This window comes from Balaenoptera borealis (genome assembly GCF_965194805.1).
Source record: "Balaenoptera borealis genome assembly, chromosome: 1".
In the NCBI taxonomy this organism is placed as follows: domain Eukaryota; kingdom Metazoa; phylum Chordata; class Mammalia; order Artiodactyla; family Balaenopteridae; genus Balaenoptera; species Balaenoptera borealis.
This window is the reverse complement of record NC_138860.1, coordinates 85,604,386-85,631,774: the sequence shown is the minus strand read 5'-3', so window position 1 is coordinate 85,631,774 and position 27,389 is coordinate 85,604,386. Positions and strand designations below refer to the sequence as shown.

The window sequence follows — 27,389 nt, the reverse complement described above, 5'->3', positions numbered from 1 at the left end:
GTGTTCTTAGTCCCCAGTGGCCAGAAACGCTTTCTTTGCCATGGAGTCATGTGGATGATTCTTTCTCGCTTCCCCCCCCCCACCCCTTTTTTCTCCTTTTCTCAAGGAGAAAACTAGGTAGGGGAGAATAATTCAGATTGATTAATGGTTAGGGGGAATAGAGAATACATATAGAAGGAAGAAATGGAGACTAAATGTTTTTCAGCAGTGTAGGAATCCGACAGTGTAATGAGAATAAATAACTTTGGGGAAAGTGGGGATATGTTGGTTAGATTAAGGGAGAATTCTAATATTCTTTTCCATTATGGTTTATCACAAGATATTAAATATAGTTCCCTGTGCCATACAGTAGGACCTTATTGTTTATCCATTCTATATGTAATAGTTTGCATCTGCTAACCTAAGGGAGAATTCTTAACTCTTGGGGTGGGAAGAGAGAATAGTAGGAAGAAAGTAGTGCCCCAAACATCTTCCCTGGAGTGTGTCCTGTTTGTGATCCAGAGGCGTGGAAGCTATGATAAGATAATTTCTGTCGGTCATGTTAAATATCATAACCCCCAATCTTTCTACCATCACTCTTTCCTTATAGGTTTCTCATTTTCTTTGATGATGGCTACGCTTCCTATGTTACACAGTCTGAACTGTATCCCATTTGCCGGCCACGTGAGTGTCCCTCCTTTCTTCCTTAGTTCTATCCATTTCCTCCTTTACCTTGTATTTCTTCTTAAGACAACCAATTAAAAGGCCCTAATGTTTTTGGTGCTTTAGTCTCAAAGAGGATAAGTTTGATTAATGTCCTTTGAGAGTTGCAGTTTTATTTGCTCATCTCTAGTGCTGGGTCTTTGCAGCCAAAGAGTCAGACACTAGAAGATCATGACTGACCTTGAGTGGATGCTCATATTGTAGATGTCTTTTGATTTCATTTCTGAGTGATTTAGGTTTGAGAAGATATTACTTCTTTCCTAGTCTCATGCTTAATCTAACATTTGTATAAATCTGTAGTCTGCATAGTGCTTTCATAGCACTTTCTCATGGTGCTTTCTATAGAAGCTGTATTAGATGGGGGCTTCATAGTGTCCTCTATACTTGTGACTCTGGCTTGGGAGAGACTCTTAACAGAAGCGACTGTTTTTAATTGCAGAAGAGTCAACTAACATGGCTGTGTTTCCACATAACATGGCAGTAAATACATTCAGGGTCCCTTAAAAGCCTGATAGAGCATGAGAAGGAAGGACAGGTTTTTTTAAATCAATTTCATGGTGCCACCTGATTCTTTTTGATTTACCTTTAGACTTACCAAGTTAGCAAGAATTTCCACTTGACTTTTCCTAAGAAGAAACATCCATTTTTATGAAATTAGTGCCTCACCTATGTTTTCATATTGCTTATCTAGTATTTACTTGATTTGAGTGTATATCTACACATTAGGTTCAATACTTTTAGGTGATCTTGGTTTTGCTTCCCTTGAGGTTATGATTTCTTCGTTTATTTTTTCTCTCCCTCCCAACCTGAAAAATACCAAACGTCTCCTTGCCAACCATTTTCCCCTATCAAGACATGCCCTACCTGCCCTCTCTCAGCCCTACTTCTTCCTTGGGACAGTGAAAAAGACTTGGGAGGACATAGAAGACATCTCCTGCCGAGACTTCATAGAGGAGTATATCACTGCTTACCCCAACCGCCCCATGGTTTTGCTCAAGAGTGGACAGCTTATCAAGACTGAGTGGGAAGGCACGTGGTGGAAGTCCCGAGTTGAGGAGGTGGACGGCAGCCTAGTCAGGATCCTCTTCCTGGTACTCTTCTTCCCTAGAGTTTTAGAGGCAGGGATATGGGTGAGATGGGGGAGCATAAGAGGCAATAATGATGATGATTTTGTAGAAATGCCATAGTTTTCCTCTTTCTAACCCGCTTACCTGTTCTTGCTGTTTTGGGTCAAATTTTACTTTATCTCTTTTTTGGTTCCTGTATGAGTGGTTATTAAAAATAATTTCCCTGAATTTAATTATGACACTAATCTGCATGACAGTGTTTTTGTTTTTCTCCAGGAGTATCCACAATGCATGTAGGTACAGAGAAGGCGGCTAGTTCTGTTTGCCAGGGTTAGGGCTTTGAGAGCATAGTGGGACAAAAAAGAAGGATCAGTGAATTCAAGATCTTAATGATCTTTCAAGGCCCAGTTTAACTCTTAGATCTTCTATACCTATCCTTTTCTTCTGTCTCATGCCTTTCTTAGAATTATATTTCTTGTCTGAACTATTTCAGCCCTTTGATCCTAAGGCCTTATGATCCTTGTTACACTTCTTATACTCATATAAACATCTATCCCTCTTATAATTTTTTACACAAGGAATGTATGTGTTTTTGTTTTGGGGGTTTTTTTTTGTTTTTTGTTGTCGTTGAATTCCTGATGCCTGTCATGGAGCCTGGCACATAAGTTTATTGAATAGATAGGGAATTCAGGGCTCATCAGAGAGATTTCGCCCAAGGGAGGCACATAGTATATATTCTTCACAAGCGGCGGTGTAGATTCTAGCCTTTAACCCACTCCCCCCGCCACTTTTCCTTCCTCCCAATCCCCCAGGATGACAAAAGATGTGAATGGATCTATCGAGGCTCCACACGGCTGGAGCCCATGTTCAGCATGAAGACATCCTCAGCCTCTGCACTAGAGAAGAAGCAAGGCGGACAGCTCAGGACACGTCCAAATATGGGTATGTCCTGAAAGATACCCTGGGAGAAGGAAGAAATGGACAGACCAGCAAAGGGGTGTATGTACAATGGCTATATCCTTTGTTTGCCAGGATGACACTACTGACTCACTGAAAGCAGGACATGTGCCCTGAATTGTTTCCAGTAGTGGTGATGGAGTTGTGATGCTGCCTCCACATGCTATATGGCTCTGATTTGTTCTAAAAAACACATAAAAATCTGAAACAACTGGCTTAGGTTAGGGGTATTGTTGGTAGTAATTACCTCTGTTATCCACGTGAAGATTATATGCTTTGTGTGTTATCTGTGGTCAATTTTTTTAAAGCCCAAACCGGTTTTGTTTTTGTTTTTATATATTCCTGGCATACTTTCTGGTTAATTTTTCCTGACAACATTAGTTGATCGAAGAATGCGTTTTTGAAAAATTTTACCAAAGTATAACATAATTACTAATGTAAATCGTCTGAGGCAGGAAGATAAAATCTTGTTATTTAAGTAAAAGTCAGCCTGTGCCAATATTCCCACTCATTGGTGTAAATAGTGAGATCCGACAGTCTTAGCACTTAGTCAAAATGTTTCCATTGTTGCTTTTTTAGATTATATAAATTGAGGATTAGATGTGTGCATGAATATAAATGACACAGCTTTTATCTTCTCAATGGTCAATTTCCTTTTTCCTATAGGTGCTGTGAGGAGCAAAGGTCCCGTGGTCCAGTACACTCAGGATCTGACCAGTACTGGCACCCAGTTCAAGCCAGTGGAGCCCCCTCAGCCTACAGCTCCACCTGCCCCACCTGCCCCACCTGCCCCACCTGGTCCACCTCTGTCTCCCCAGGCAGGTGACAGTGAGTGAGTGCTATTCCTTCTTTTTCGCCGGTTTCTTTCATATTGTATTTTCTGTATCCCTTACTATATGATCTCTAATCTCCTAGAAGCTTGGAAAGCCAGCTTGCCCAATCTCGGAAGCAGGTAGCCAAAAAAAGCACATCCTTCCGGCCAGGATCTGTGGGCTCTGGTCATTCCTCCCCTACATCCCCTGCACTCAGTGAAAATGCCCCTGGTGGGAAACCTGGGATCAGTCAGACACATAGGTGAGAAAATCTCAGGCTCTCTGTTGGGGGTGTTGGCAGTGTGGACTGAGTGGTCACTGTATAGGGAGGTTCCTTGGCCACAAGGGGTCTAGTTAAGATTATGATGGTGAGAAGTTTGAACTTGAAAAGGAAGCTTTAACCTTGGACGTTTCCAGGAAACAGAATGTAAAAATAATTGAATTAGAAACTAGGTGCCTAAAAATACAATCACCAGAAAGTCATTTGTTAAGATTGCTTATTGAATATGGTGTCATCATTGATACAATAGAAAGGGAACTCTGTAGCCTCTTTCCTTGAATCATGGGAGTCAGGGCATTTATAGGACACATAGCAGGAAAAACTAGCATTAGTAGAAGACTGGACTCTACTTCCATAAGTCACAGGCAAAAAAATTTTAGGAAAATGTATGCTGTTGAAATAGAGATATTATCAGTCACTGAAGAGTAACCAGAGCGTGTCATTGTCCAGGTTTAGTAAGGCAAGGGGAAATTTGACTTTCTTGTATCATCTTTAGCTTTAAGAGGACAGCTATTTGAAAGGTTAGAGAAGTGGTTGAGCCAGCTGATGGGCTAAGTGTACACCAGAGAGGTGCTATTGCTTTCTTATCTGAATTCTTGCATCTCATTTGCAGATCACCTTTAGGATCCACAACCTCTGCCCCAGCACCACCAGCTCCCCCAGCACCCCCAGCCTTCCATGGCATGCTGGAGCGGGCCCCGGCAGAGCCCTCCTACCGCGCCCCCATGGAGAAGCTTTTCTACTTACCTCATGTCTGCAGCTATACTTGTCTGTCTCGAGTCAGACCTATGAGAAATGAGCAGTATCGGGGCAAGAACCCTCTCCTAGTCCCACTACTATATGACTTCCGGCGGATGACAGCCCGGCGCCGAGTTAACCGCAAGATGGGCTTTCATGTTATCTATAAGACACCCTGTGGCCTCTGCCTTCGGACAATGCAAGAGATTGAGCGCTACCTTTTTGAGACTGGCTGTGACTTCCTCTTCCTGGAGATGTTCTGTTTGGATCCATATGTTCTTGTGGACCGAAAGTTTCAGCCCTATAAGCCTTTTTACTATATTTTGGACATCACCTATGGGAAGGAAGATGTTCCTCTGTCCTGTGTCAATGAGATTGACACAACTCCCCCACCTCAGGTGGCCTACAGCAAGGAACGAATCCCGGGCAAGGGTGTTTTCATTAACACAGGCCCTGAATTTCTGGTTGGCTGTGACTGCAAAGATGGGTGCCGGGACAAGTGAGTTGGTTAAGGAATTGCTGGCCATGCCTCCAACTTTGTTGTGATTGTCTTTCTTTCCACTTCTGTGCCTTATACTGCACTCCTCCTTTCCTTACCTCCCTTTACCTCCTTAGCTGGAGCTCCTGCCATAAGGCCTCCATGAAAACTATGAGACTGAGAGGCTGGGGCCCCACAGCTTAACCTTGGGTGCATGTGTCTTATGTTCGTTTCTCTGATTCTCCTTTTCTTTTGCTTCCCTCCATTATGCTTTTGGTTGCCACTTGTTTTGTTCTCTGTCTCTTTATCTTATTCTCACTCTGTCATATTCTTACTGTCTTTTCCTTTCTCATTTACATGTATGCAAAAAGAAAAAGAAATTTCACTACTTTATCACCATCCTTTTATCAGTAGTAACTTCCTGCCTCTAAAGAAAGTCTCACAGCTGTAGCTGTTGTACCCTTCTATTTTATACAGGTCTAAGTGTGCCTGCCATCAGCTAACTATCCAGGCTACAGCCTGCACCCCAGGCGGCCAAATCAACCCTAACTCTGGCTACCAGTACAAGAGACTAGAAGAGTGTCTGCCCACAGGGTAAGTAGTCAGGGGAAAGTGAAGCACCTCAGAGACTGAATTCTTGTTTTTCTGTGCTTGTAACAACCATCAGAATTCTAAAAATTGGAGCCAAAAATAGGATAACTGATACAGACATTTTATCAATTAAGCCTTAGTTACTGAATTCCCAGCACATGTTTCTTCCTTGAGCTTTCCTCGAAATGAATACATATAATGATTGAATAGTATCTAGCAATTTTTTGTTGCAGTAAAAGATCACCTTGATTTCAGAGCTGTACGATTATTCTAACAGATTGTGGTTTACTCTGGCAAGCAAGATGTGTTCAGAGAGGAGACCTGATTATATAGGACTTTGTAAATCAGAATAAAAATTAGAGTCAAATTCATGATGTGATGGGAAGCTGTTAGAGAATTTTAAGCAGGCAAATGATGTGATCTGCCTTTCAAAGATTACTCTGACTTCTCTATGAAAAATAAGTCTTTAGGGCAGCAAAAGTAGAATTTGGTAGACCAATTAGATACTTTCAGGAACCATAGGTAAGAAGTGGTGGTTGCTGGGGCTTGTACTAGAATGAAGGTGGCAGTAGAGATGAAAGCGGATACACTTGGGGATGCACTTGGAGGCAGAGCTGCAGAACTTCATAGATTGCGGAATGGGAGGGAAAGAACAGAATCAAGGACAAGTCCTAAATTTTATACTTGAGCAACTAAGTGGATGCTGGTGCTTTTTACCGAGATGGAAGACTAGAGCTAGAGTGTCAGGTCTGAGTAAAATTCAGCTTCTGTTCTGGCCATGTTAAGTCTGAGATGCCCGTCAGGCAACCCAAGTGGAAATGTCAAGAAGGCATTGAGGACTTCCCTGGTGGAGCAGTGGTTAAGAATCCGGCTGCCAGTGCAGGGGACACAGGTTCGAGCCCTGCCCCAGGAAGATCCCACATGCCGCAGAGCAACTAAGCCCATGTGCCACAACTACTGAGCTGGCACTCTAGAGCCTGTGAGCCACAACTACTGAGACCATGTGCCACAACTACTGAAACCCGTGAGCCTAGAGCCCGTGCTCAGCAACAAGAGAAGCCACCACAATGAGAAGCCCGCACACCGCAACAAAGAGTAGCCCCCACTCGCTGCAACTAGAGAAAGCCTGCGCGCAGCAACAAAGACCCAACGCAGCCAAATAAATTTATTTATTTAATTTTTTTTTTTTTTAAGAAAAAAAGGCATTGAGACTTCTGAAGAGAAGTGTAAGGATTGGGCATAAAGAATTAGGAGTCATCAGCTCAGGAGTGGTAGTTAAAGCCTGGACGAGTTCATCTAGAGAGAATATTGATAATAGAAAAGAGAAGGGGCACAGAGTAAGCCCTGGGCTCTCCAACTAGAAATTGAGCAGAGGAGGTGGAGCCAGCATGTGAGATTGAGAAGGACAGATCAGGGAAAGAGGAGGACAGTGAAAAAAGTGGGATATAATGTGGTAAGCTGAGTCTATATGAATATGTGAACTAATTAGCCTAGTGCTCAAGATACATAATTAACAGAGAGGACAGAAAAGGAAAGAATCATCAGTGAAATAATTCAGATGTTTTCCCATAATGGAAGGGACTGTGTTTCCAAAGTGAAAAGGCCAATCAGGTCCTAGCATAACGGATGAAAATAGATCCCCACTAAAACACATGATGATAAAATGTGATCGTTGTGTCCGCAGAACACTGAGGACAAAAAGAAAATACTAAAACCTTCTAGAGAAGAGAAAGAGACCACAAAAGAAACAAGAATTCAAAAAAAAAAAGAAAAGAATTCAAAGTGACTTCGGCCTTCTCAAAATAACATTGGAAGCTAGATGGCAATTAGGAATCTGTTCAGAATTCTAAGGAAAATTATTTCTAACCTAGAGTTCTAAACCCAGGAAAGCTATCAGTTGTTGGTTAAAGTAGGCTAAAGCCTTTTTTTTTTTTTTTTTTTTAATTTATTTGGTTTTGGCTGCGTTGGGTCTTCGTTGCTGCACACAGGCTTTCTCTAGTTGTGGCGAGCGGGGGCTACTCTTCATTGTGTTGCGCAGGCTTCTTTTGTTGCGGAGCGCAGACTCTACACACGCGGGCTTCAATTGTTGCAGCACGCAGGCTCAGTAGTTGTGGCACGTGGGCCTTAGAGTGCGTAGGCTTCGGTAGTTGAGGTGTGCGGGCTCTAGGGCTCGTGGGCTCAATAGTTGTGGCTTGTGGGCTCTAGAGCACAGGCTCAGTAGTTGTGGCACATGGGCTTAGTTGCTCCGTGGCATGTGGGATCTTCCCGGACCAGGGATCAAACCTTTGTCTCCTGCATTGGCAGGCAGATTGTTAACCACTGCGCCACCAGGGGAGTCCCTAAAGACATTTTTTAGACATGAAATACCTCAAAATTTTCCATTATTTTCCCTCTCAGAAAATTACTGGAAATGTTTACTAAAATGGGGGAAAAAGACAAGAGAGAAGAAGGCATATACTGATCCAGGAAACAGAGGCTCCAGCTCAAAAGAGGAGTGAGGGGAATCCCACATGATAGGGAAGTCAGGGGGGCTTCCAGGCTGACAGCTGTGCACCAGATGTAGAGAACAGCCAGTGTCAGAGCAGGTCAGATTTGGCTGCAGGAGAGACTTCTGGGAAAGGGGGTTTGATAGAAAACCTGATGGGTTTGAGTATCTTCAGAGGAGATTGAGACTACTGGGAAAATCAGGACATAAATTTGAGCTGAGTGCATATTGAAAACTAAACAAAGGAAAAGACACCTGTTAGCTTTAGCTGCATTGTATCATTTATGTTTTAATTATAAACAAAGAAAATTGAATCTTTTAACAACACTTAGATTTGATAATGCTGAGTAGTAGGTTCCTGTTCATTATATCTTTTTTACATGTTTGAAATGTTTCATAAGAATATTTTCAAATAACCACAAATATGTCACTCCCCTGCTTAAAACTCTTTAAAAGCTTTCCACTGCACTTTGGATATTATTCTAACTCTTAATCTTGGATCACAAGACAATGTACTATCTGGCCCCTTCCTATCTCTCTACTTCGAAAACTGTTCCAACCACACTGATATTCTTCAGTGCCCGGATCCAGTTCACCCAGTGTTTGCCAGCCTACCTCAAGAGGCTTTGTACGTACTGTGCCCTCTTCTGGGCATCCTTCCACCGTTGTTTGCATGATTATCTTCTTTAACCTTGAGTTCTCAGCTTTAATCTCACCTCCTCAGAGAAGCCTTTCCTGGTCACTCTAAAACTAGGTCATTTTCACTCCCTTAATTCTCTCATTGAGAGTGTGTCCTTTAGTATCTGTGACAACTTTATTTTATTTGTTGACTTGTTTTTGTTCTCTTTTCTGCTAGAAGGTAATCTCCATGAGGGCAGGAACCTTGTCTCTCTTGCTCACCATTGTATCACCAGCAGCTGATTTACCCAGTGTATGGCATATAGTAACCATTCAAATTTTGTTGAATGAATGAATGAATGATACTCAGTATAGCTACTCTGAAAATCTCATGTGGTGGTTAGACCTGAGTTCAAATTCTGGCCTTGTTGCTTCCAAGCTGATCCTGTTTTATCAGCTCTAAACAGAGGATATGAGCGCTAATACCTTCCCAACCCCGGTGGGGTTTTAAGGGACCTAACAAAGATGTTTTGTTTCTTTTTTTTTTTAAGATTTATTTATTTTCATTTATTTTTGGCTGCATCGGGTCTTAGTTGCAGCGCATGGGCTCTTTGTAGCAGCACATAGACTTCTCTCTAGTTGTGGCGTGCAGGGTTTTTTTCTTTCTCTAGTTGTGGCACACAGGCTCCAGGGCGCGTGGGCTCTGTAGTTGGTGGCACATGAGCTCTAGTTGAGGTGCGCGAGCTCAGTAGTTGTGGTGCGCAGGCTTAGTTGCCCCGCAGCACGTGGGATCTTAGTTCCCTAACCAGGGATTGAACCTGCGTTCCCTGCCTTGTAAGGTGGATTCTTAACCACTGGACCACCAGGGAAGTCCCTTAAATGTGTTTATTTTATGTATCTATTTCTACAAATTGACTTATGTTAATGGCTCTGAATCCATATTCACCTCATAGTTTGCTTAGCTTTTCTCCAGTTGTTAGGCATTCTGTCATTCACTGTTACTATCTGTAGTGCTATAAATATCTGTATCAGTCACTTTTCCCCCTTCTGAGTTATTTCTTTGGGCTATATTCCCAAATGAATCAAAGAGCATAGACAGTTCAGTAAGTCTGCTCATTTAGATCATTACCTGATAAATGATGACACCTTAAAAATTATAAAAGTTCTGTGGATGTAATGGATGCTCTAGTGATCGTGTTATGATTGATTTTATTGTGACCTCCTCCCAGAGTTTATGAGTGTAACAAACGCTGCAAATGTGACCCAAACATGTGCACAAACCGGTTGGTTCAGCATGGACTGCAGGTTCGACTGCAGCTCTTCAAGACCCAGAACAAGGGCTGGGGTATCCGCTGCTTGGATGACATTGCCAAAGGCTCCTTTGTCTGTATTTATGCAGGTTGGTGATGAAATGAAAGGGTTGCTTTCTGGGGTTAGGACATGGTGGGACATTGAATCATAGACAAGTTGAACTTAAGAATGCTTAACATGTGAACTGGGGGAGGGGAAGCCAGGATTTTCTTCTATAAAGAACATGAGCGATGTGCCTGTCTGGGTGGATCAAGAAGGGACAAAAGTGCTTCAGGAGGATGAGAACAAAAAGGGATGAAATTGTGGACATGATGTTTCAGCAGAGAGACATGATAGTAGAGTCCAGTGTGTCATTTTTTCCCACATCACTCCACTCCACCCAGAGATTTAGCATAACTGAAGAACTCTCTTTTGGTAAACAAAGTAAAGAGGAAGAATGGGATGGCAGAAAGGGCAAGATTTAAAACTATAGTAAGTTCCCTTTACTCTCATAGTTAAGACACTAAGAAGGAGGTATCATCAAAGAGAAATGAGACACCATAATGGAGGCGATTTGACTCTCTTTGCTGGTGGGCTGGATATTGATGGAATGAACTTTATTCTTTCTAAAAGCACCTCATAACCCTAGAAGGTCTTTCTCTTCATTCCCAGGCAAAATCCTGACAGATGACTTTGCCGACAAGGAGGGCCTGGAAATGGGTGATGAGTATTTTGCCAATCTGGACCATATCGAGAGCGTGGAGAACTTCAAGGAAGGATATGAGAGTGATGCCCCCTGTTCCTCTGACAGCAGTGGTGTAGACTTGAAGGACCAGGAAGACGGCAACAGCGGTACAGAGGACCCCGAAGAGTCCAATGACGATAGCTCAGATGATAACTTCTGTAAGGATGAGGACTTCAGCACCAGCTCGGTGTGGCGCAGCTATGCTACCCGGCGGCAGACCCGGGGCCAGAAGGAGAATGGATTGTCTGAGATGCCTTCCAAGGACTCTCGCCCCCCAGACCTTGGGCCCCCACGTGTTCCTGTCCCTCCATCGATACCTGTAGGTGGCTGCAATCCACCTTCCTCTGAAGAGACACCCAAGAACAAAGTGGCCTCGTGGTTGAGCTGCAATAGTGTCAGTGAAGGTGGCTTTGCTGACTCTGATAGCCGTTCATCCTTCAAAACTAGTGAAGGTGGGGAAGGTCACGCTGGGGGAGGCAGAGGGGAGGCTGAGAAGGCTTCCACCTCAGGGCTGGGCTTCAAGGATGAGGGAGACATCAAGCAGCCCAAGAAAGAGGTAAGCAGTGGCAGGAAACTCTTGAGAATTGTGGCTTTTGTATAACTTTTTTGTGGTTACAATGTAGTCTCACCATGGGTCTTTTTTTTTTTTTGGCCGTGCCACGCGGCTTGCGGGATCTTAGTTCCCTGACCAGATATCAAACCTGTGCCCCCTGCAGTGGAAGCGTGGAGTTCTAACCACTGGACCGCCAGGGAATTCCCTCATGAGTCTTCACATGCAGATTATTTACTTGATGGATATTTCTGTGGCAAATCTGATTAACCTACCCCTAATACATTCCTAGTGTTGGTTTAAAGAACCAAATTATTTTAAAATCAGCCTGCTGGGGGGAAAGTATCTGATTTATTCCAAAGTGAAGGGTTTATAAGTAATTTTTTTAATTGCTATTTCAAGTTATCTACATCATTGCTTTCTTTTATTACAGTAGAATGATCTTACGTGAATTGTATAGTAGAATGATCTTACAAGAATTGATCGTACGTGTATTTTTAATGATGTTGAAATTTAGCACATTACAGGTGGTGAACTGTCCCTTGTCCTCGTAAGATTCTGCCCATGGTGTTTTCCGTGTACATTAATGCCCTATTGTTGGGAAGGGTTAAAGACCCCTCCCAGGGGGGCTTTCTGATGAGAATGATTGTTACTCTTAACTTGCAGAGTAATTTCTTCACACACACCCCACTTTAGATAGTGTACCTCTTACTGGCTAATGTCTTTGGAGGTCATTTGAGGTGAAGTCTGTCATCGTTGGGTTTGTTATCCAGGACCATGAAAACATTTAACCCTTCACTTGCTCTCTTTTCCAGGACCCTGATGACCGAAACAAGATGTCAATGTAAGTGCCTCTCTCTTTGACCTTTTTCCAAGTCTACCTTCTCTAAAGCCTACAGAAGTAGCCTAAGAAACTGCCAGTAACCTGACCCCTCTCATGTCTTCCTCTCCCATCAGAGTTACTGAAAGCTCTCGAAATTATGGTTACAATCCTTGTCCCGTGAAGGCTGAAGGACTTCGCCGCCCACCAAGTAAGACTAGCATGCATCAGAGCCGACGACTCATGGCCTCTGCTCAGTCAAACCCTGACGTAAGTGACCTTTCTCAAGCTGTACCTTACCCAGCCTTCTGTTTTATTCAGAGTCTGAGTAAAGGAACATTCTCACCTCATCAAGTCTGTCACCATAATTACTGTTACATATCTTATTTCTCTGCCTTGACTTCCTGCCTCATTTTCCTTCACCCAGCATCTAATCTTGCTGTAGTCTGAGCCCCTTTCTGCGTAACCATAGGTAAAAGCAGGGATTCAAAAGGGCCCTCTCCATTTACCCTTATTCCTTCTTTTCACCCTTCCGCTTCCCCAGGACATCCTGACACTGTCCAGCAGCACAGAAAGTGAGGGGGAAAGTGGGACCAGCCGAAAGCCCACTGCTGGTCAGACTTCAGCCACAGCCGTTGACAGTGATGATATCCAGACTATCTCCTCTGGCTCTGAAGGCGATGACTTTGAGGACAAGAAGAACATGTCTGGTAGTCTGGAAGAATTTGGGGGGTAGTAGGAAAGAACCAGTTCGAGGGAAAATTCAGATCCTGAGAGTTGAAGCATCTCTGGGAGGACTCCCTGACTCCCACCTAAACTGTTAATATCAATGTTTGACACATCCCTTCCCTCTCTTCTTCCCAGTTCCCTAGTCTTTTCCCTCAGCTCCTTTATCCAGCAGATCTAATCCTGCTTGAAAAAAATGCCACCTAGGCTCTTTGCCTCAGAGTCCCAGCTTATTGGTATTCCTGAGCTGCCCTGGGTGGGATAAAAATGGAAGTAGAATGTCCAGTCATGAGGCAGGACAGGCCTAACCCCATTCTCCTTCCTGTCCAGGTCCAATGAAGCGCCAAGTGGCAGTAAAATCAACCCGGGGTTTTGCTCTTAAATCAACCCATGGGATTGCCATTAAATCAACCAACATGGCATCCGTGGAAAAGGGGGAGAGTGCACCTGTTCGTAAGAACACACGCCAGTTCTACGATGGGGAGGAGTCTTGCTACATCATCGATGCCAAGCTTGAAGGCAACCTGGGCCGCTACCTCAACGTGAGACCCCTTTCCCTTACCTGTATGTGCTGATAATCCCATGGTCCTCACATTTCTAGTTCTTCTAACACAACTATATAAACCCACCTTTTCTTGTTATAAATTCTTGATCTCAAAGGATCTTTCAAAACTTCTCTGTTGTGATGGGGAGGATCAAATGGCATTGTTTTCATCCAACTCTCACTCACCCCACAAAGCCAGATTCTGTTTCCTTAGTTCTTATTTGAATCTGTCCTTAACCCTATAGCACAGCTGCAGCCCCAACCTGTTTGTCCAGAATGTCTTCGTGGATACTCATGATCTTCGCTTCCCATGGGTGGCCTTCTTTGCCAGCAAGTAAGAGGGAGTCAGGGAAGGGGATGGTTGGGTAGGAAAAGAAGCCCAAGGTTGGGGAGGGGCAAGGACTACAGAAATTTGAAGGGCCGCTCCTCCATCTGTGATCCAGCGCCACCTGCATGCTCAGTCACCCCAGGTGCCTGGGTTATCTGCTGTTTCACCACACTCCTTCCTTTTCTTCCTCTTCAGGAGAATCCGGGCTGGGACAGAACTCACCTGGGACTACAACTACGAGGTGGGCAGCGTGGAGGGCAAGGAGCTGCTTTGCTGCTGTGGGGCCATCGAATGCAGAGGGCGTCTTCTTTAGAGGACAGCCTTCTTCCTAACCTTCCCAACCCTTCCTGAACTGCCCTTTCCTCAGGAACTGGGTCTTCCTGACTGATGAATTCTGACCCCCAAGTCTCTAGTCTGGCTACTCCCCCAGCTCCTAGTAGATAGAAATGGGGGTTCTGGATCAGGAGACCCCTTCCACTGTGGTGCTAGCAGGCAGGGCCCCTCCCCACCTCCTGAGGCGTAGAGGTGGGAGACGTCACCACTCTAAGCTGGGCCTGACATCCCTTCAGTCCTCCTGTTGCTCACCCCTCCCATCCTACGTTTGTTCACGTGTTCATGCTTCTAACAGACTTTATTCCTAGAATGAGGGCTGTGTATTTTATTATCCCTGGTTTGTATTGTTTCTTGAAAGTCTTTTAACAAGATGTTAAAACTAAGATTGTGATTTGATTTCTCTCCCTCAGCTCCCAATTCTGGGTCTTTTGATGAAAGATCTGTTTTGCCCCCATCCTTCCCAGTGGGCAGCTGTCATTAATCTTGACCTTTCTCTACTTTTGCTTTTTCTTACTTGCCATCTGAAATTTTTAAATGTTACATAACTGTGAGGAAGGCATGAGGAAGACTACCTTAGTTTATTTAGTTGATCCCTCTTCTCAGTTCTTAAGAGTCTCAAACACTTGTTGCCATGTTTTACTTAATCTTTAATATATTTTAATTAAAAAAACCATTAACAGTACATTTTGGTCTGAAGTGGTCCCTCTGCTGAAATGCCAGGCGCTAGCTGTAATTCTGGCTTTAAAACCAAAACCCCAAATGTTTAATAAATAAAAATTAGAACTAGTTGCCATTCTATTCCAAACCAGCTAGCCTAGGGAAAGAGGCCAGAGAAAGGAGGCAGTAAGGTCTTGGACCTGTGACTACAGGGACAGCTGGCAGAGAAGTAACAAAAGACTGTCTGAACAGTCCCCATTGTGGCCCCCACTTTTTGGCAGAGGTAGGATAAGGGTCATGTGCACCCTCCTACGCTCAAGTTCATTTGTATCTTAGGAGGGAAAAAGTTAAAAGCTCAGCTTTGGTTTCTGGTCCAAGTTAGGGAGAATAGAAAGGTGAGCCTTGGTCCAACTTTGGCAGAATGAGGCCCACGGGTGGGACAGTAAGGCACGACCCTGGCTCTGGAGGTCCGGGAGTCAAAGGCAGACAGCTAGGGCCAGATTCTGAAGAATAAGGAATGTGAGTTGTGACACCCACCCCCGGAGCTGAGGAAAGGTCTCGAAAGCAATAGAAAGGACAACTTGGAAAGTAGAGAGGAAAATAAGACCATCCCCCCCTCTAACAAGGATATAACCAGCCTCCCCTTCCCTGGGGATAGGCTGGTTAGCATTTGGTTTAAAGGCAACTGGGTGAAAAAGCAGCAGGGGTGGGGGCACAGAGAACACCCTCCTCTTGCTTCCTCCTTTCTCCCCAGAACTTCAGGCGACCCTGTGGGGAGAGTGGGGTAGTTCCTTGGCTTTATGCTTTAATCTGAGGGGCAGCAGGGACAACGGTTCAGTCATTCTTACGATGGTTGTTATTGAGGATGGGGTGGCCGTTGGCTAGGGGCCGGCTCTTTGCTCCTCCCCCAGCTGCAGCCTCCTCCCCCTCTGAGCTCTCTGTTTCTTCCCGGTCACTGCGTTCATCTTCTACCAGCTGTGGAAAGGGATGGGAAGGGTTACAAACCCCTAAGGACTGCCTCTCTCCGTAGGCTTTTTCCAGCTACACCCAGGGCCCCACAGTAGTTTTTAGAGGGTTGCTGATACGGGAAGGGAATTTGGGCAGTACTAGAGTTGAGGGGAGTAGGGCCTACACAATGGGGACAGAAGCTTCACCTTTCCAGTTATGAACTTGTGGGCCATGCGCAAAATGAGGTAGGCCCAGAAGATATGCAGCAGCTGTAGCACTCCCATCATGAAATTGAAGAAGTAATAGCCAAAGAAGGCCGGATAGAGCTCCAGTGGGTACACCAGGGTGCAGTGCAGGATCCTTGGGATGAAAAGGGAGAGACAAGAACTGTGAACACAGAAAAGAAGGGATTAAGATGGAGGATTGAAAATGTGGGTGCAGAGCGGGGAGACTCCTGATTTCTTGAAAACAGGACTATAGTGTGGCCTCCTACTCACCAGAAGGGCAGGATGACCAGTCGGGTGATGATGAAGACAATGGCGAAGACGATGAAGATGTTGTTGCAGGTGTTTTTCCATCCCGCATAGTTAAACATCTTGGCTGACTGTGTAGATAGCCCCCATCCATCATGAGCTCCTGACTCTCCCGTATACGTTCATATGTACGCCCCAGTTACCACACTGGCTCTGTGCCCCCAGCTTCTTGATCCCAGGAACATCCACCCCCCCCCCAACCACTACCCCCCCACCCCCACCCCACCGAAAATGGATAGAGGGACAGAAGAACCTGCACCAGGGTCTCTAGGCTTGAAGAAATGCCCAGAAATCCTGACCTCTAACAGGTAGTCAGAAGAGTCATGCAGAGCCATGATAAGAGTCCCTGCTCGGACGTAACTGGCAAACCAGGAGAAGCTAATGAGGATGATGGTGGCCACGTGGTGGATGATCTGTTCCTTGAAATCCTGTAGAAAAGATGCAGCCTCCAGAGGACCTTTTCCTGGTCCCTAGCCTACATTCTTCCTCCCCCTCACCTTTAATTCTACTTATCCCACAACTCCATCCAAAGCACCCAGAAGTCAAAGGGGAGGCTATTCATCCCAGGGCTTCATTTTGGCTCCTAGGCTTAATGGCACAGCCCCTTGACCCACCTTTCGCTTGACATCAGAAGCAATGCTGAAGAGCAGGGACCAGTAGAAAGACAGTTCAATCATGTAGTACCAATACTGGGAAGGGATGAGGCTCTGGGAGAGGGGAGAGAAAAGAGGAAGGTAAGGGACCCCAGAGCAACTGGACTCAAGGGTCTCACCTCTCCAAACCCAGCCCTCCCAGAACCTGAGGTTATGTTTAGCACCATGACTCCAGTCCTTTCTGTCACATGTTCCGAGATCATCTCTTCACATGAATGTGTATGTCCTAATCCTATCCTACACTGGTTCTCTTAATCACCCCGTGTAAGGAATCGGGACCCATCTCGTACCTGTATGGGATATCCCTCCCAAACTTTCCTCATGTCATAGAACCAGGGTTTCTGCAGAGAGATGGTGAGAGGTTAAAGGAGGAAGGACCCAAATTCTGTGGCCTCATCCCACCTTGCCAGAGAATCTACTCCCACCTCCCAGGAATCCCCACTCACGTCTACAATGACAGCCATGCCGGCAATGAAAGCAATCAGGTAAAACGTGAATCTCCAGCTGGAAGAGGAAGCAGAAATAGCTAGGAGAGAGGGGTGGGAGAATGGCACAGCCCTCCAACCAACCCCCAAGTACCTCCCTCCAGATACCCTCTCACGGATATTAATAACCAAATTTCCCTCCTCAGCCGGGTATAATCTCCCTGCATACAGCTATGACCCACCCCTCCCAGCAAAATACATCAGACCTTCCTCTGCCACCCAGTTTCTCTTGCTCCAACCTCCCCTACCTTGCTTCTCGGAACTTCTTGAGGAGACTGGGCCGGTCCTGGTTGCGGCGGCGGCGGAACCAGCGCTCTACCTGGCGGCCAGAGAGCCCGCTCTGCCGTGACAGAAGCTCTACCTCTGCCTGAGTGTAGTGAAGAAGCCCATTACACTCCGCTTCAGAACTCAGCAGCACCCCACCCTCTGCCAGTAATGACCCAAGTTGCCCCCACTGCCTTCCCATCTCTTCCGCCACCAGAGCTGGCATCCCAACCCTATCTCCTCCTCACTCCCCACCAGAACTCTTAACTCCCAGAACAGGGTCTGCAGCTCATACCTGTTTGGGCTGCTTGCCACTGGTCAGGTAGAAATGCTCCAAAGTGGGGTTGAGAGGTGCCCGCAGCCGAGTTTTCTCTTTTACATTCAGGAGGGCAGCCAGTGGTGTAGCCACGTAACTGGGGAAGGGATATGAGTGAGGACCGTCGGGATCTCTTGAAGCACCTCAGTCTCCTCGTAGCCCCTAAGCTAGGGGGCTGGCGGGGTGGGACTGCAAGCTCAGACAACTTTATCCTGGGCCTCAGTTTCCCGGCAACCCCCTCTCTGGCTGCCTTGGGCTGCCCATAGCTGACAAAGCTGCCTGTGTTCACTAGCGACCAGGCGGGTGGAGGGTGAGAACAAATAACCATTGAAGGAAAGGGCCTGGGGGTGCTGAGCCCTCAGAAAGACAATGCTGCCTTCAGTGGGGGGCACACAGTAGGCAGGGACCTGGGTGGTGAGAACACCAGGGTCCAGGACCAATTAAACAGCAAGAGACAAACTTGAAGTACAAGAAACTGTGTGGCTGGCAGCCAGGGAAGGCATAGGGGTATGTTGGTATGCTCACAGCTCAAAGAAGTATCGAATGATGAGGAAGAGCAAGGCCAGGGGTAGAGTGATATAGAGGTCTGAGGCTTTGGCGTAGACACGTCCATCTCGGTCTTCTAGATCAGCCCAGGTTAAGTTCACAGGGAGCCACAGCCGTTCCCACCAGAAGTAGTCATATAAGGTCTGGAGCATCCTGAGTGAGGAAGGGGAAGGTAGAGGGCATCAAAGCAGGCAGCAGTGCAAGAAGAGACAGATGAAAATTTTCAGTGTTAACAGAAAGAGCAGGGGCAAAGACTCAAGCCCTGGGTTTTGGTCCTGGCCGTGTGGACAAATCAGTTTCCCCATCCGAAATATGGTGGCTTTCCAGTTCTAACATTTACTATGCACATCAACCAAAGGTGATGCTAACACCCCGTAGAAGTCCTGATTCCCTAGACTTAAGAATCTTGGGGTCTCTCCATCATTTTGCTATCCTCATGTGGAGGACAGGCGGGATCTGGCCCTAGAAGCTGTAGCCAACAATCTTAACTAAAGTCAGAGGCATCCTCCCTTCCCCGCACTCTCCAGCCTCCCCCTAGTGCCCCCAAGCAACCCATAACTGGAAGCTTCCTTGCCAGGGAAGCCCAAGAAAGGATTGCAGGGTTGGGGCAAACCCTTCCTCCTCCTTCCCTATAACCCACTGAGGCAGCAGGTCTTAGGGAAAATTAAGAGGCCTGAGTAAAGCAAAATTATGCTCCCAAAGAATGCTGAGCTCCAGGACAATCAATGGACATCAAAATATTGCACACAAGATTAATACCCCATGCCAAGCCATCCAGTTCCTAAACATAAGGCAGAAGAGCCCTATCTGAAGCCTATCCTCAGAAACAAAATGAAGACAAGGCTTCAGGGAGTCAGGAATTGGGGGACAGAGAGTCGAGACAGCAGACTAAGACAGCTGGTAGAATTAGGAGCTATTTCTTATTAAGGCTCATCTAGAAAATAAAATACTAGTCTGCGTGGGGAACACCCATCACAAATACCCTCAGCTAGGAAAGAGCTGCTGCTTTCCCCCGCCTCCCCCCTTTCCTCCACTGAAAGAGAAAGGATCTACAGGGTGTTAGTGACTACTTGAATACCTGAATGAATAAGGGAATGATCTGGGGCCCAAGCGGGGACAGCAGCTGCTTGGAGCTGAGAGAAGCAGCTAGATGATCCTGAAGAGACAGTGATGCTGGGACCACACAACACCTGGCAGTCCTGGGACTCAGCAGTGAACCCAGTAGGATGACAAGGGCAAATCTGCCAGGCTCCCGACCCCTCGTCCTCCCAGGAGGGAGGCTCGGTGGGTGGTATCCAGGCTGGCCTTGAGACTAAAAGCTGACACAGAAGGAAGGTGTCAGGGAGGAAAGAGAGTTGGGAGATTGTTCTCTGCTGTGAACTGGAGACCAATTGGTGCTGCTCTCCAGCTGAAGGCTGATCATATCACAGCTGAGCTGGGCTGCTCCTCTGACGGCTCCGCCCCCACCCACCACAGAAGCACTTGCGAAATCCCTCTCAGCCTGTCACGGGTCTGTATTCCAGCTCAAGGACTTTACCCTCTTGTCCCCACTCCTGGTCACTGCTCTCTCGTAGGTCAGCACCGACAGTAAAGGAGCTTCAGCTCCACCCGCCCCCAGCAACACACACACACACACACACACACACACACACACACACACACACACATATTCCAGGCCTCAGCTCCTGAGGGTACTGCCCCTTCCCCCTCCACCTCAGCCAGAAGAAATACTTAATTAGTTAAAGAGATGGAAGTCTTTTGAACTGAACAAAATTAAAACACAATTATCCACAGTAGAACTCTTCCCACGCAACCAGGCGTGCGCACACACACCCTTCTCCTGGAGAGAAGTTGTAAAAAATTTAGTCGAGAAGGGACAAGGCAGAATGCCTAGATGTGGTGGCACACCTCTGGCTCTTCTTTTCCAACTTTTTTGCTTAGCTTGATTGGAGGTGAGGAAATAGACCTGCCCCAGTCACCTACCTCACTGCTATATCTCTTGGAGCCCAACTTCTCCTGCATTGAGGTTTAAAGCCAAGGGCACTGTCAGGCCTAGAAATTGGGTCCCATCCCTGACCCGGTTTTCGGTCAGTGGAAACCGGCAGGGAAGTTTCTCTCATCACAGATATTTTGAGGATTAAAGATTCAGAGGGCTGGCTGGGGTCCTGGAGGGTATGAGTGGAGCCCCTCTCACTGATTCCTGGGGTCCAGGAATGTCTTATGCCAGTCTGATCCCTACAAAGAAGGTGAGGAGCTGGGGAAGTAGGCAGAGGGTCAGAGAGAGGTCAAGGGCAAGCGCCTGGACAAGATCTCAACCCCAGCACAAGACAGCACCTGTCCCCTTCCTGCTCCAAGCAAGGAGAGTGGAAGATGGTGTGAGCAGGAGGGCATGATGTGTCAGGAGTTCAGAGAGGCAAATTCTGAACGAGGGCTCTCTCACACGTGGGTTTCAGGCTGTCTGTGACCATAGCCCTCCCTTGCCACCCAGTACTTCCATTAGCAGAGGAGCAACTGCCCCAGCCCTGCCCGTCACCCCCCAGGGCCTAGCCCAGCAGGGAGAGGCACCAGATTCAGCAGGGTCAGGACTTCTGACTCCATGTGAGGGGGAAGGGAACACAACAGGGGCTCCCAGCCGGCCTCATTTACACTTCCCCACAGAACCAATCAGTCTGCTCCCAGTGGCATCCCTGGCACACCCAGCCAAGTAAAGGGATCCCACAAACAAAAAGCTGGGTCAAGAAAAGGGGATGTTCCCTCAGGATAGGGAGACAACCCTGCTTTTCTGGGTCACGTTACTTAATCTCCTGGTGGAGAAAATCACACCTATAGATATTTTTCCACTTACAGAATTTACTCCCACACACACGACAAGACAATAGGGTGTGTGTGTATCTCTCTGTCTCTCTCTCTCTCACAGACACACATTCTGCCCCAGAGACCCAGACACCATTTTCTGAGGCACAGGCTGGAGAGGGGCCAGCAGAGCGGGGATTTCGTGGGCACTGGATTACCAGCAACTTGAACAGGGCTCCGCCCAGCCCCCAACTTTTGCCCCAACTCTGACTGACCTATCCCAGACCCTCACCAATGGATGAAAAGGGGCAGAAAGTCCCCATGGGGGCTTGTAGACCCAGCTGGCTAGGAGGGCAGAAGTTTGAGTCTGGGACGAAGGGATCTCACAGACTCAATGTGATAACGGTCCCAGCAGCTCTCAGGTTGGAGGAATAATTGAGGAAAATATAACAGGATCAGTAAGTAAGGGAAGAGAGAGTGACAAAGAGAGGGTCCCACAGACTCCCAGCTTCCACTGAAGCCTGAGGGACTACAAAAAAGAAGTGAAAGAGGACCTGAATAGTCCTCCTTGTTGAAAACTTTTTCAGGGAGCGACAGCAGGTCATGAACTAGAAGGCAGTGAGCAATGGATGAAGCCAAGAAGAGGTGTGTCATTGCTCCAGGCTGCAGTATAGGTCCCAAAATTTTCGTTTTTCTGGGCTGCCCCACCAGAGGCCCCAACACACCCAAATACTGCATGAGACTACAGCCCCCAGGGGCAGGTGGAAGAGGAAGATGGGGGGTGGGAGGGGGTGTGTGCAGAAGGCACAGTAAAGGATCAGCCAGCCTGTGGCTAGTGACAGGGGAAAGTGGCCCTCCTTCCCAGGGGGAAAGCTGGCCAGAGGCCCCAGTGAAGGGAGTGGATTGTGGGGTATCACGGCAGACAAGGAACTCTCTCTCTTCAAAACAGAGGGTGTGCAGGTCACTGTATGGTTAGGGCCAGGCCCAGCGGGAGGAGGCTGCAGACAAGCCCTTACCCTTAGGAGTCCCATCACAAGCACTGTGAGCCACCCACATCGGGCCCAGTCACCTCGACTCTGGTACGGGACAGCAACCCTTCCAACACAGATGTGGGAGGGAGTGATTGCCTGCTGGAAGCCTTCCCTGATTCAATTCTCTGGAAAGAGGGGCTCAATCCATTGCTCAGGATCCTCAGAACCCCATGCTTCCTGGACCTGGCTACTCAGGTGACAGACCAGATTTTGATGCCAAGAACCTGGCTTGGGAAGTGAACCCCTAAGCTGAGACCAAAGACTATCATCACACACATGCAATTAACCTACTCACCAGAGAGCTTCCGGGCCAAAAATTAGCCAGGAGGTGAGGCCCAGAAAACCAGTTTCACCAGCAGCTCCCACGGACCGCAGCCACACACCCCATAACGGTATAAGAGCCTTAGCCTTGGGGGGCCGGGATAGACACTCAGAGCCGCACCTTCCTGTTTCCCGTTAAGCACATGGACGCTCTGACCTCCCTCCCGGAGTGGGCACAGTGAACCGGTAAGAAAAAGCAAGACCCTCCACTCTCCTCCCACTCTATAGCCACGGGACCCTCCGGGCCAGGGGCCACGCCGCGGGCCCGCAGCCAGGCAGGGGGCTCTCATGCAAGTGGTCACCGGAGCTGCCTACTCCGCGACAAAGGGGCGCCTGGGGCTCGGCTGTCCGCGAGCAGCCCCGCGTCCCCACCTCCCGGCCCCTACCTGTTGCCCAGGAGGGCTCCTCCGGGCTCGGGGCGGCGCGCCCGGGGACGCCCAGGCGCACGGCCAGCCTGCCCTCGGACGGCGCTGGGGGCCCGGCCGCTCCCGCGAGGCGCTCCGGCCCGCCCTCCCCCAGGCCCGCCGCCATGAGCGCGCCCGGCAGAGGCCCCGAGCCAGCTGCGGCGCCCCGCGCCCGGGCCCCTCTCCCCTCCTCGGCCCGCTGCCTTCCCCGCCGGCCCTGTCCGTGGAGCCGCGTCCTCGCGGGCCCCCAGTTCTCCCAACTTTTTCCGCGCCGCGTCCCGCCCCACCCCTGCGCGCGGCGCCTCGGGGTCCCGGGAGGCCGTCCCGACTCACTCGGCGGCGGCGGCGGCGGCGGCGGCGGCAGCGGCGTCGCGGAGCTGGCCGGGCCGGGAGCCGCTGCTCCGTCTCTCCTCTCGTCCGAGCTCCGTGCCCCCTCCGGACTGGCTCCGCTCACTCCTCTCCTCCCCCTTCCGCCCGCCCGCCTGCCAGCTCCCTCCCTCCTCCCCCTTCCGCCCGCCCGCCTGCCCGCTCCCTCCTCCCTCCCTCCCTCCTCCCTCCCTCCTCCCTCCTCCTCCCCCCGCCCGCCGAGCCTAGCCGAGCTGAGAGCGAGCCCAGGCAGCCCGGGAAAGAAAGGCCGCGAGCAACACAGGAGCCGGGAGACTGGGCGTGGGCCTGCGGCCCGGCGACGAAAGGGGAAAGGAGGGCGGGCGGCGGGACCGGGGCCTCGGCGCGGGACAGCCGCGCCCAGCCCCCGCCGCCTGCCACCGCCCCCTTCCCGGCCCGCGGCCCGGGGCGGGCGGCGGAGCCCGAGGCGAGGACCCGAGCCCTCGCGGCGCCCGGCCGGCGGCCTAGCCCAGTAGAATCACCGCACTGGGGGAGAAGTCCCCGATGAGGGCGGGCAGTGTGGGGACTCTCCCAGTCTCTCCGTTAGAGGTGCGCTGTAGTCCCGGGGCACCCTGGGACAGACCCGCGAGGTGCCCGGGGATCGGGGCGCGGAGCGGTCGGGCCGCTGCACCACTCCGCCCGCCCCCAACTGAGGTCCTCGACCTCCGCCCGGCTGCGGCCCCCAATTCTCTGCCCGACCGATTGCCACACTTCCCCCCCTCCAGCCCCACTGGGCAGCGGAGGGAGGGGGGCTCCCCGGCTCCCGGCCGGCACAGCCTCTGCGAATCCATCCCAAGTGCCGCGCGCCGAGGCCGAGCACCTCTCCAGGGCCGACCCAGGCTGCGGACCCTCGAGAATCGGCTGCCCTTCCCAGCGCAGAGCCTGCGACCCCTAGGGCGTCCCCCACCCAAGACCTGCCTTAAAACTCACAGCGTTTCCACCCAAGTGCTGTAAAACCTACCCCCAGTGGCACACATAACCTACAGTAGCAGACTCTGAAGGAGCCAAACCCCAACTTTTGTTGTGTAAAATGTATTTGAGTTTTAAATCTAGACCACGTTTATCCGTATTCAAAGTCATGTTTTAAAATGTTTTTCCCTTGGACTGGTAAAACTGATGTTTCATGAAGAGGCAACATGTTTATCCTAGAAAACTGGCCTTGATTCCTAATGAGGACAGAGTGTGACTAAGATGTGTTCGAGGGTTTGTTTAGAGAGAGAGCCCGCCTAGTAGAGGTAACTTATTTTTTTACCTTAATGAAATGGCGTTTTTATACTGTCACCGTTAGAACCTGTGACAGTAGCTTGTTTCATGGTTTATCTAGACAAGTTCAGGTGCTTTGACAGTTCTCTTAGGAAAGAATGTGACCTCCCACTAATCCAGTTTGAGAGCTTGGCCCTCGCTTAAGACGCTATCTGGAGAGGTAGAGAGGCAGAGGCTGACTGACTTACAAACTTTTCCTTTGCTCTTTGCAGTGGGACCCCCGGCCCAGGCCTACATTGGGGAAATGAGACTTGGTCCACCCCCTGGCCCCTGGCCCCTCGCCCCCTGAACCGGTACCCAGGGGACTCTCCAGCCTTTTTTCAGCCCCAGACTTGCCTGATTTTCCAGTTCCCAGCAACCCCTCCAGCCCTTAATTTCTTTGCCCCAGGCTGAACTTTATTAGCATATCATATCTTTCTACCCCCCCTTCCTTTGCCTTCCAATTCCTAAGTCCCCTCTATCTGTCTTGAGTGCCCTTCCCAGATTCCCTTTTCCAGCAGGGTTCCAGTGTCTCCTCTTAGGGCCCCAGCTAAACTTTGGGTACCCCTCTTCCCCCTCCCCATGTCTGTCCTACTTGGCGCCCCTCCTTTAGTTTCTGAACCCTTTTCTCGGGCGTTTTTCCTAGACTTTCCCAAGTCCTCACCAGACTTTTTAAATGATTCCTCAGAGAACTGAAGACCAGTTAACTTTCTTTTAAGATAGCAGTGGGAGGGGAAGTTTGGGGCAGAAGCTGAATAGACAAGGCCTGAAAAATAAAGATAAGAGGGTGTACCCCTCCCCCAGGAGACAAAGGAGAAGGTGGATGGAGAAAGGGAAACGGCCTCAGGCAGCATTAGAATGATGCTACCAGTTTAGAAACACAAACACACACACACACACACACACACACACACTCTCTCTCCCTCTCTCCCTCTCTCTCTCTCTCTCTCTCTCTCTCTCTCTCTCTCTCTCTCTCTCTCTGCCTGTTTTGGACCAAGAGATTTAGATCACTCTGACCCATCCCCCACCACCCTGGGCTGGCATGGCCACGCCCACAGTGCCCCAAGCTGCCCGCCTTGTTGTGACTCACTTCCTCTGTATGGGCTGCTGAGGTGTCCGGAGGCGAGGCTGAGGACACAACTAGGCCTTTGGCCTGGGATTTAGGTATCTGGGACAGGCAAAGACATGGACCCCAGTTGTGGAAAGTGGATCTTGGTCTTCCCAGGTCAGGCCGGCTCGTGCAACACAGAAACCTATTTGGATAAAAGAGTAGAGCATGGCTAGTACGTGAGCAGAGGGATTGAGGTGCCAGGAATTCTGGGGAGAAAAAGTTTTATAGCAAGAGGAAAAATGGCCAGGAGGAGTTTCTATGTATTCTGAAACCATGCAATGCAAAGTATTTGCAGAAAAGCAATATGGACTTAGAGTTGAACAAGTTTTCATGAGTCAACAGCTAAGACTCTGTATGTTACTTACTGCTTATCCTCCTGCATTCCACTAAGAGGGACCCCAAGTCAGCCATGCCCTTGTGAATGAAAAAATGTTGCCTGCCATATCAGTAAACAAAGGATGTTGCAGCCAGCAAGACATCACGTTACAGGGACTTCCCTGGCGGTCCAGTGGCTAAGACTCTGAGCTCCCAATGCAGGCGGCCTGGGTTCGATCCCTGGCCAGGGAACTGGATCCCACGTACCGCAACGAAGATCCTGCATGCCTCAACTAAGACCCGACGCAGCCAAATAAATAAATAAATAATTTTTAAAAAGAGAAAAGGCATCACATTACAGCTGCCCTGACAGTGAATCCTGAGAGAACTCAGGACGGAAACGGGATGCCCACCATCAAGCTATCAGCCACTGCAGCCACACACACACCCCCAACAATGCACCCTGAGGAGACTCAGGATGGGAAAACACAGGATACTGGCCCCAGATAGCTGAGATACATATCAGAGGAATGATTTCAGTGAGCCCAGACTTTTGCATCTTTCCATACATAGAAAAGTGCTAAATTCATTAACTTGACATGTCTTATTTTCTTTAATGAACAGTAATCTTTTGATATTCTTTTTTTTTTAAATAAATTTAATTAATTATTTATTTATTTGTCTGCGTTGGGTCTTCGTTGCGGTGCGCAGGCTTCTCATTGTGGTGGCTTCTCTTGTTGCGCAGCACGGGCTCTAGGCACGCGGGCTTCAGTAGTTGCGCCACGCAGGCTCAGTAGCTGTGGCTCGCAGGCTCTAGAGCGCAGCCTCAGTAGTTGTGGCACACGGGCTTAGTTGCTCCGAAGCATGTGGGATCTTCCCAGACCACGGCTCGAACCCATGTCCCCTGCATTGGCAGGAGGATTCTTAACCACTGCGCCACCAGGGAAGTCCCTCTTTTGATATTCTGACTGCCTGGTTCTTGTTACAAAACTCCTATATATCCTGCTCCTCCCTCACCTCTTCAGAGCAGTCCCCCAGAGCTGTCTGAGAGGCTGCGTCCCAGGCTTAAGCCCTCAGTATTGTCTGCCAAATAAAACATAATTCTCAACTTTTATGTTGTGCGTTTTTTTTCAGTCGACACCCTCATCTGAGTGATGAGGAAAACACTGAAAAGTTAGGAGACCTGGATTCTGGTTCTAACACTACGGGCTCTGGAAGTCACTCAGCTTCCTTGAGTCAGTAACAAGAGGGTGGTAGACCAGGTCATCCCTAAGATCTCCTCCAACTCTGAAATTCTAAAATTTAGAGCACGTGGGTGGAGG

General features: G+C 48.7%; 2 protein-coding genes and 1 long non-coding RNA gene across 11 annotated transcripts in view; 1 reads left to right on the top strand and 2 right to left on the bottom strand.

Moving 5' to 3' along the window:
* The window catches only part of SETDB1 (SET domain bifurcated histone lysine methyltransferase 1), a 30,698-nt gene extending 16,251 nt beyond the window's left edge, over positions 1–14,447 (top strand). For 4 of the 6 annotated variants that reach the window (XM_082361413.1, XM_082361411.1, XM_082361409.1 and 1 more), the window contains 15 exons: positions 590–663; positions 1,603–1,793; positions 2,582–2,711; positions 3,393–3,558; positions 3,642–3,800; positions 4,432–5,055; positions 5,512–5,628; positions 9,958–10,127; positions 10,691–11,319; positions 12,129–12,157; positions 12,271–12,403; positions 12,678–12,843; positions 13,190–13,401; positions 13,649–13,737; positions 13,927–14,447. In XM_082361413.1, coding sequence (XP_082217539.1) covers positions 590–663; positions 1,603–1,793; positions 2,582–2,711; positions 3,393–3,558; positions 3,642–3,800; positions 4,432–5,055; positions 5,512–5,628; positions 9,958–10,127; positions 10,691–11,319; positions 12,129–12,157; positions 12,271–12,403; positions 12,678–12,843; positions 13,190–13,401; positions 13,649–13,737; positions 13,927–14,044 — 3,007 coding nt within the window. In that variant the 3' untranslated portion in view covers positions 14,045–14,447. The remainder of the gene's footprint in view (positions 1–589; positions 664–1,602; positions 1,794–2,581; positions 2,712–3,392; positions 3,559–3,641; positions 3,801–4,431; positions 5,056–5,511; positions 5,629–9,957; positions 10,128–10,690; positions 11,320–12,128; positions 12,158–12,270; positions 12,404–12,677; positions 12,844–13,189; positions 13,402–13,648; positions 13,738–13,926) is intronic. The other 2 variants (XM_082361412.1, XM_082361414.1) reach the window with 2 other exon arrangements.
* Positions 11,420–12,779, bottom strand: LOC309614297. The gene is made up of 2 exons (XR_014236096.1): positions 12,643–12,779; positions 11,420–12,132 (listed from the first exon to the last, which is right to left on the bottom strand). It is a non-coding gene; the product is annotated as an uncharacterized lncRNA (long non-coding RNA).
* Positions 14,448–14,687: 240 nt separating the features above from the next.
* On the bottom strand, positions 14,688–23,495 carry CERS2 (ceramide synthase 2). 4 transcript variants are annotated; one of them, XM_082361943.1, is made up of 11 exons: positions 23,349–23,494; positions 18,446–18,619; positions 17,900–18,017; positions 17,589–17,707; positions 17,302–17,359; positions 17,146–17,196; positions 16,817–16,909; positions 16,502–16,630; positions 16,167–16,273; positions 15,876–16,029; positions 14,688–15,696 (listed from the first exon to the last, which is right to left on the bottom strand). In XM_082361943.1, the coding sequence occupies exons 2-11, from the start codon at positions 18,616–18,618 to the stop codon at positions 15,556–15,558; spliced, it is 1,143 nt and encodes a 380-aa protein (XP_082218069.1). In that variant the 5' UTR covers position 18,619; positions 23,349–23,494; the 3' UTR covers positions 14,688–15,555. The 4 variants fall into 4 exon arrangements, with proteins under 4 accessions (XP_082218069.1, XP_082218071.1, XP_082218070.1 ...); XM_082361945.1 differs by lacking the exon at positions 16,502–16,630 and having other exon boundaries at positions 23,349–23,495; XM_082361944.1 differs by lacking the exon at positions 17,146–17,196.
* Positions 23,496–27,389: the final 3,894 nt, after the last annotated feature.

Bases quoted from the DNA above. Each gene is read 5' to 3' on its own strand.
- CERS2 (XM_082361943.1), bottom strand. From the start codon at position 18,618: ATGCTCCAGACCTTATATGACTACTTCTGGTGGGAACGGCTGTGGCTC. The intron at 17,708-17,899 runs GTATGAGCTGCA...CACTACACTCAG, and splicing joins GTGGCAAGCAGCCCAAACAG to GCAGAGGTAGAGCTTCTGTC. The intron at 16,030-16,166 runs GTGAGTAGGAGG...TTTCATCCCAAG, and splicing joins CTGGTCATCCTGCCCTTCTG to GATCCTGCACTGCACCCTGG.